Below are 8032 nucleotides of genomic sequence, written 5' to 3'. Positions count from 1 at the left end.
TTGCGTTTACCCTCGCTTATATGTATTGTAAAATCATCAACACATTTTATCTAAAGATAAAAAGGCTTTCTTGTAATCAGTGTAAAGTGTTGTAAATACTTTACTTTAGTGATACTTTAGTTGTCAACGAAAGCTAGTAAGATATATTATTGGGCTTCGTCACCGAGATGATCTTTTATCTTCTTACTTTAGCGAGAATGCTATAGTTGATCTTGATTAAAGTGAAGCTTCGATGAGCTCAACCTCCGAGCCACCATGTTCACTATACAAGTACTCTTTCACTAGATTATGTATTTCTGGACAAATCTTGATTAGTCCAACCTAAACCAAAATTAATATTAACAAATCTACTAACCTTCATCACTATCACCACTGGCGGAATAAAAAGCTCTTCCAAACTTGTCTTGTAAAGATTTTTGATATACCACATAGGCTTTTAAATTTATTAGTGACACACCTTATGGAATTAGCTTCCGTCACATCAATACCTCTTTTTGCCTCGGGATCAATTCATGCCAAAACCACTTCTTGCATCTTCACAATTTTTCCTAATTTTTGGTACGTTTTTGTCGCACAAATATTGGCCAGGAGTTGTATATCATCGTTAAATTTGAGTTGTGGCTTAAAATGTTTTTGTTGTTGAAGTTGTGCATAATGTTATAGTGAAATTCTATATTGGTTGACGACGTTAGGGTTTCCAGTTTACACCATTTGTTGTGGCGACCCTATATTGGTTGACGACGTTAGGTTGCTCGTTAGGTTTTGCATATCAGAAAAATAAGATGTCGGCTGGTCCAATAATTGTTAAAACATAAAATATCGAGGGTCAAAGTAGTGGTTGTCTCGATTTACCATGCTAGTATTTGTTGCACTTGTATAATGTAAATAGTTGTAAAATGAAATGTAATGGTTTCGAGATGTGGTAGCACTTTGATTGAAAATGAATGTGTAAATGTTGGAAAAGAAAAGCAAACAACTATTTTTGTTAAAAACAAATAAACCGTTGATTGTTTCTCTCTTGTTCTAACGCGTCAAAAAAAAGACAACATTAGTCAACGACGACACCTACAACGTGTCCGTGCCCTCCATTTCACGCACGATGTCAGTTGGGAGAGACCTTATAATTAATAGTATAGATCCTTTCAAGTTATTTCTGACCGAAAGAATCAAATTAATATCACTTTGACTTTTGAATAAAAATTATTTCTAACTGAAAGTTTAGATGATTATTTTTGAATTAATCTTAAAAAGTCATGATAATTTGGGAACTTTACTATGTCAATTTGTCAACCCGGTGTCTGTAACTCAAAAACCAAAATGGCGAGTCGACATGCCGTCAATCTGCCGCAAAAAAGTAGATAATACGATTAAAACGAAGTATGTGTCAAAAAAAATAATATAAAAAAAAATGATTAAAGTTTTAAAAAAATATATAAAACCATTAGTTACTTTCGTGTTCATATTCATGACACAGATGGCATAAAAGGCTTCCCACTTTTCTCATTTCTCTCTTCAAAACTCTATACATATATATGTATATATAAACACACACACACAGTAATGATACCCTTAACAGATCTATTAATTTCTTGTATCTATTAGTAGTTCAAAAAGTATAAACTTTCCATCTGGGTTTTATTTTCTGTGAAATGGGTATTTGTTATAATTTGATTTTAGTAACATTTGGATTGATTTTTTGTAATTCAAGATTGATAAATGGGTTTGGGACATATGGGTTTGATATACATCATAGATATTCTGATTCAGTTAAAGGTATTTTAGATATTGATGATCATAATTTGCCTAAAATGGGCTCACTTGATTATTACTCTGCCATGGCCCACCGTGACCGCCTTTTTCATCGCCGGAGACTTGCCGGCGCCGGTGACCCTACTCTTGAATCTTCTTTGGCGTTTCTTGATGGCAATGAAACTTATCAGCTTCCTTCTCTGGGATTGTAAGTCTTTTAATTTTTCTTTTTAGTTTCTTTTGTAAGATTCTTTATGCTTCTTTTATTTTTTGGACTGAATTGAATAAAGGGATTGAAAGGGGTCTGTGTTAGTATTGATTGTTTTTTATATATATCTAATAAATTGTCAATTCTAATGGGCTTTAGTACCAGAATTCTGATAATCTGATGATGTAGTAAGACTAGTTTTTATTGATTTTGTATTTTGCGTTAGTCAATAAATAGAAGAAGCAATATTCTTGTCGTTTAATTTATGAAACATATATGTGTGATACTTGTAAATTTTGAAAGTTTGTTTAACTTCTTCATTTGTAATCCTTGAAAATTTTGAATATTTGATGTTTTGTATACAAAACTCTAGAAAAGTTGTTACAACCTCTGTTTGTATAATTTATGGAAGTCTTGATATTTTATGTCATCTTTGTGTGCTGACTCTTAAGATTTTGTGGGATATTTGCAGCTTGCATTATGCAAATGTTTCGGTTGGTAACCCGAGTTTATGGTTTTTGGTGGCACTCGACACCGGTAGTGACTTGTTTTGGATACCTTGCGATTGTCGCAGCTGCGTGAAGGGTTTAGTCACAAGAAGTGGAAGGGTATGTCATATGTGTTCTTTTTATGATCATCATTTTTAAGACTTATAAAAGAATTTTGGTAGATAATCATAAATTAAGTTAGTTATTCCCCGTAATAGAAAGTTTTGGTCGTTCTGTAAATTTCACCCCTTCTTTAATTTTGTTATATTGGTGTTTACTAGGTAGTTGACAGATTAAAAATGGTAAATTGAAGCTGCTTAGTTTTTGTTTACAGCAGCTAGACTTCAACATATACAGTCCTAATACATCTTCAACGAGTACAAAAGTTCCCTGTGATAGTAGTTCATGTAAACTTCGAAAGGCATGCTCTGGAAGACCTGATATATGTCCATATCAAGTCAATTATCTTTCGAGTAATACATCATCAACTGGGATCTTGATAGAAGATAGTTTGCATTTGACAACTGATGATAGTGCACTGAAACCTGTTGATGCAAAAATCAAGTTCGGGTATGTATCTTTGTAGGATCTTTCGCTATTGAAGTCAAACAATAGTATATGTACCAATAAAAATCCTTTTGGGTATAGTTGTTTATTTTGTGACGGTTTTAGGGGTAAAAATGTGTGTGCTCATATCTATGATGAAGTCTGAATTTGTTTTTTTGTTTTTGTTTTTTTTTTCATATTTAAAGTCAAACCTTCACCCGTTGCAGCATATTTTATGCATAGTTATGAACATTTGACTATATTGGCCTAACCTACTACTTTGGACTTTAAAGAGAAGTGGTTTTGATGGTGACTTAATACCTAGATCTTTTCATTTTTGGATTTTGGTTGATACCTATAATAATATGATAAGTGTATTAGAACTTGAAAGACTCGTATTGCTACTAAAGTTAAATATATCTCCTTTGACTTGAAGGATCAAACTGTACCTGTTTTGTTATTGATGTTCATTGTAATTGACTGCAGCTGTGGAATGATTCAAACGGGTTCGTTTTTAGATGGTGCTGCCCCTAATGGTCTATTTGGGCTTGGCATGGAGAACTTATCTGTGCCGAGCATTTTAGCTAGTGAGGGTCTTGTTGCTAACTCATTCTCCATGTGTTTCGGCCCTGATGGTGCTGGAAGAATAAATTTTGGAGATAAAGGCAGTTCGGATCAAGGAGAAACCCCTATCAATCTTGATACACCTCAGTAAGCCGATTTAGATTGATTTTGAACTTGTGGAGCAACCCTTTTGACTGACTTTCAAATATTAATTTTTTGTGTTTCTTGAAATTTTGGTGTCAGTCGAACATATAACATCAGCATGACACAAACGGTCATTGGAGACAATGTTACTAATGTTGATTTTACTGCAATATTTGACACGGGTACCTCATTCACGTATCTGAACGATCCTGCGTACTCGATTATTAGTGAAAGTGTTAGTAATTTATCCTTCTCTGTAGTGCAATATGCCTTTTATTACTTGATTGTTCGATTTATTAAAGTGGCATCATTTATTGTATCTTTTTGCAGTTTGTTTCACAGACAAATGAGAGTCGTAGCCAAACTAATTCTGACCTTCCGTTCGAGTATTGCTACGACTTAAGGTGAGTATTATTAGTATTGATGATCTTAAATGGGTCAAAGTGGACAAACAAAAAACATTGTTAAAGGTGCGAAACGGGCCAGACTGGTTCTAGCAGGTCAAAAGTCGCCCATTTGTGTATTGTTTTAAGCTTCTAATCGTTTGAATCACTTTGTAAAGAGTCAGATTATTATTGTATAGAGTCCGACTCAAACCCAAATGGGCTCATGACACGGGCCTCCCAATTTGGCACCTCTAGCTAGCTAGTTAGCGTAAAAGTGATATACCCGCTGAACCAGCACGGTGAAGGCTAATTACAAGTGACAATCTGGGTCCGGTGCAATGTGGTCCATTGCAGTGCGGTGCAGTATTTTAGTTATTCTAATAATTTTGTTGTGACTGTTTTCATGCAGTCCAAACCAGCAAAGTTTTGAAGGGCCATTGTTTAATCTAACTATGAAAGGTGGAGACGCGTATCAAGTCACCAATCCATTTGTTGTTCTACCTCTTGATGTGAGAACAATATTCATTATTTTATGCACTTGTTTTTATCTAACTATAACTTATCTCTGTTCTAATTCTATTACGGATTACCATCTGTCACGTAGGATGGTGGATCTGTTTTATGTTTGGGTATTGTCAAGAGCGAGGATGTAAACATCATTGGTCGTAAGTAACCATCATCACCTTGGTGTTATATACTTAATCACTACTGAAAATGCAACTAATATTTGTTTTCTTTCTGTTCAGAAAACTTTATGACTGGCTATCGAGTAGTGTTTGATCGCGAGAAGAATATTTTGGGTTGGAAAGCTTCAAACTGTGAGTAGACATTGCACTCTTTTTGCTAATAGTTGAACATTTTATGATTATTAACCTGTGATCATTGTATCTAGGTTACAATGCCATAGAATCAAATACACTACCAATAAGCCCACGGCCATCCCCTAGAGGTTCTCCATCTATGTCTGTGGGACCTGAAGCAACCTCAAAGAATGGTTCACCTAACTCGAGTCAGGCGCAGCCAGGAAACATTGCATCCACAATATCGTACTGTCATTTCATACTCATAGTCTCTATTCTTACCAATTTTTTCATGGTGGTTTCAATATAATGTGATTTTTGTAGTTTATAGAATTACCTCGATGCAGTATAGTGAGTATAGAATCATGTCACACGATGATGATACATACAGAGTTACTTGTCGATTCTTATTGATTATGCTATGTAAATATATAGTTTGTAACAGCTACTTCTGAGTTATATTTTTAATAATACGATGGTTTCTTTTAGTAACAATGTTCATTGCAGTGTTACAATGACCACGTTAAAGTCATCTAAGATGCCCTTTCTCTTGTTAGGGCGTAAGAGGCCCACAACTGTAGATCATTCTGGTATTCGCAAATCGCAATGGACTAATATTAAACGAAAAACTAATACTAAAAGAAAGATGATTTGTAAATCATTAGGAATTAGTGAATTACTTAATAGTTCATGTACTGTCTACATGACTACGTCTTTAAATATGTTCTCGTTAATGTGAACTTGAAACACTAGAAATGAATACAAACATTGCAGGTATGTGTGGAAATCATGGGTGTGTTTAATGGTGTGCTGTATTATGATATTATATTAGTGCCTTAGTGGTGTCCGTGATTGTCTGAAAACAACGAGACTAGTCAAACTGAAGGAAGTTAATTGAGTTCACTCTGTTACTCAACAACTGTTTGAGACTTTAGTACATTTGCCATTTTTTTCCCACCGCTCGTTTATGTGTAACAATTGATTTAGCCGCGTCCATTTCAAATCGTACCCCATTTTTTGCCCAACCGGCTTATTAGACTAGTATTACTTTTTCGTTTAACACTAGTAATATTTCCCGCACGTTACGCCGGGATTTGTACAGATGAACAAACATATATACATTTTAAAGCATGATATGTATAATTGTCCATGTTTTTATTAAGGGTTAAGTCATTGGATGACCAACGTACTTTACCTCATTTACATGGTTGCCCATTGAACTCGAATATCACTATATATCACCAACATACTTTTATACTTTTATACATTCGTGTATTATTTTGGTTCCGCAACAACCTTATATTTTATTTAATAATCTATAAATAAAATACACTTGAAAAATTACATATTGTCTCACCAATCTACTTTACTTGTAAGACTCCCTTATATCTATCATTTTCGATTTCAGGATCGATCCAAAAGAACTTCCCACATCTCAAATCTGGATTATGATATGAAGAAAAATTAAAAATTGCTATTACGAATGAAAATATCAACGGAAAAATCAATTTAAACATACCATCGAGTAGGGGCATACTAGAAAACGTCTTCCAGGGTTGTTCGATGTCCACAAAGTGCGCAATTTTAGTGGTTGTTTACAATCACAGTGAGATGGAATGTTGTTAGATGAGGAAGAAGACATGCTCAATTTAGGGTTTATTTGGGGGAAAAAGTATTTGGGGGGAAATGAATTTGGGGGAAAATGAATTTGGTGGAAAAATGGAACATAATCCGTTTCTTATACACATTTTTCTAAGTGGGAATCCAAATTAGCTTAAAAAGTAATACATGTCAGTGTCACGTCATCATGAAACTGTAAAACCGGTAATCAAGTCAACTTTGGGTCAACCAGGTAAAAAGTATAAAAGTATGTTGGTAATATATAGTGATATTCGAGTTCAATGAGCAACCATGTAAATGAGGTAAAATATGTTGATCATCCAGTGACTTAACCCTTTTATCAAATGAAAATATATATTTCTTTCATGTTTTTAAGTATGTCTTTTGTTCTTTCTTTCTTTCATTTTTGTGAATGCAGTTATGGATACGGTGTTTTGTTCGTTATGAGTTATGAATTTTAAAATGGAAAACTATTAAAGTTGAAAAGATATAATAAATCTTAAACAGTCAATTCTTGAAATAAATTATTGCCATTAAAAATGTTAGATATATATGGAAAATCTACTACCTAATCATATAAATGATTTTTTTTTTCCTTTCTTCACATTTTTAGCTTTTAAAAAACCAAAAATACATATCTTCTTTATTTATTAATTTAAATTTTTTTACATAATATATACTTATAATCTCCCAATAATAATAAAACAACCCCCTAAACTCATTTTTAAAAAAGCTACAACCTTTAGATGAAAAACAAGATTGAACATTAACCCTTAGATTATTTTGCTTACATCATTTACCTTTTTAAAATTTGTTTCCTAAATTACAAAATACTAAATTACTAAATATTAAATACTAAATCAAATTCCCTGAAATTTACATTTATTTTATACTTTTTAAATCATTACTCTCTCCGTCCCAATTTAAATGTCTAAGTTTGACTGTCCAAGTCTTTCTTTCGCAACTTTGACCATTATTATTATTATTATTTGTGTTTTAAAATACTTGGCAAAAATTATATCTTTATAAAATAGATTGAAAACCTAATCGATTCATATATATTACATCAAGTATTACATAACACAAATAGAATTTTAGACGGTTAAAGTTAGCCATGAAAAACCAAAAATGTCAAACTATGACATTTAAATTGAGAAGGAGGGAGTATTAAATTTGAGATAATATATGTATATGATTTTATTAGCTGAGTTGCGGTACACCCTTTCTTTGTAGCCATTTCATTCACTCCCCTCGCTCAAATATGGTTTTATTGTGATCCACATGGGAAACTTTGCAAAAGTAATTTTAAAACTTAACGTATTGTTCCATTTGTTACAACAAGCAATAGTCTAAAATGGAAAATTGGATAAAATGACTTTGGCTTGTAGATTCATCTGAGTTATATAGGGGGGTTTGGATGTGTGTTTCAACTTTCAAGTAATAAACTCAGAATATGAAAATAAACTAGTAATGACTTAATTATGTATGGTCAAAACAATGAAATTTGAAGAAGAATCATGATATTTG

The 8032-nt window shown here is 32.9% G+C and overlaps 1 protein-coding gene across 2 annotated transcripts; it reads left to right on the top strand.

Moving 5' to 3' along the window:
* The first annotated feature begins 1538 nt into the window (after window positions 1-1538).
* LOC122587310 (aspartyl protease family protein 1-like) lies at window positions 1539-5373 on the top strand. 2 transcript variants are annotated; one of them, XM_043759440.1, is made up of 10 exons: window positions 1539-1957; window positions 2430-2565; window positions 2783-3015; window positions 3478-3702; window positions 3799-3934; window positions 4030-4103; window positions 4495-4594; window positions 4690-4750; window positions 4832-4903; window positions 4978-5373. In XM_043759440.1, exons 1-10 carry the CDS (start codon window positions 1650-1652, stop codon window positions 5193-5195), a joined length of 1563 nt encoding a protein of 520 aa, XP_043615375.1. In that variant the 5' UTR covers window positions 1539-1649; the 3' UTR covers window positions 5196-5373. The 2 variants fall into 2 exon arrangements, with proteins under 2 accessions (XP_043615375.1, XP_043615374.1); XM_043759439.1 differs by having other exon boundaries at window positions 2780-3015.
* The last annotated feature ends 2659 nt before the right edge of the window (window positions 5374-8032 follow it).

This window comes from Erigeron canadensis, chromosome 2 (genome assembly GCF_010389155.1).
Source record: "Erigeron canadensis isolate Cc75 chromosome 2, C_canadensis_v1, whole genome shotgun sequence".
Classification (NCBI taxonomy): Eukaryota; Viridiplantae; Streptophyta; class Magnoliopsida; order Asterales; family Asteraceae; genus Erigeron; species Erigeron canadensis.
The sequence above is the reverse complement of the archived record's forward strand: the minus strand, read 5'-3'. Positions and strand labels throughout refer to the sequence as shown.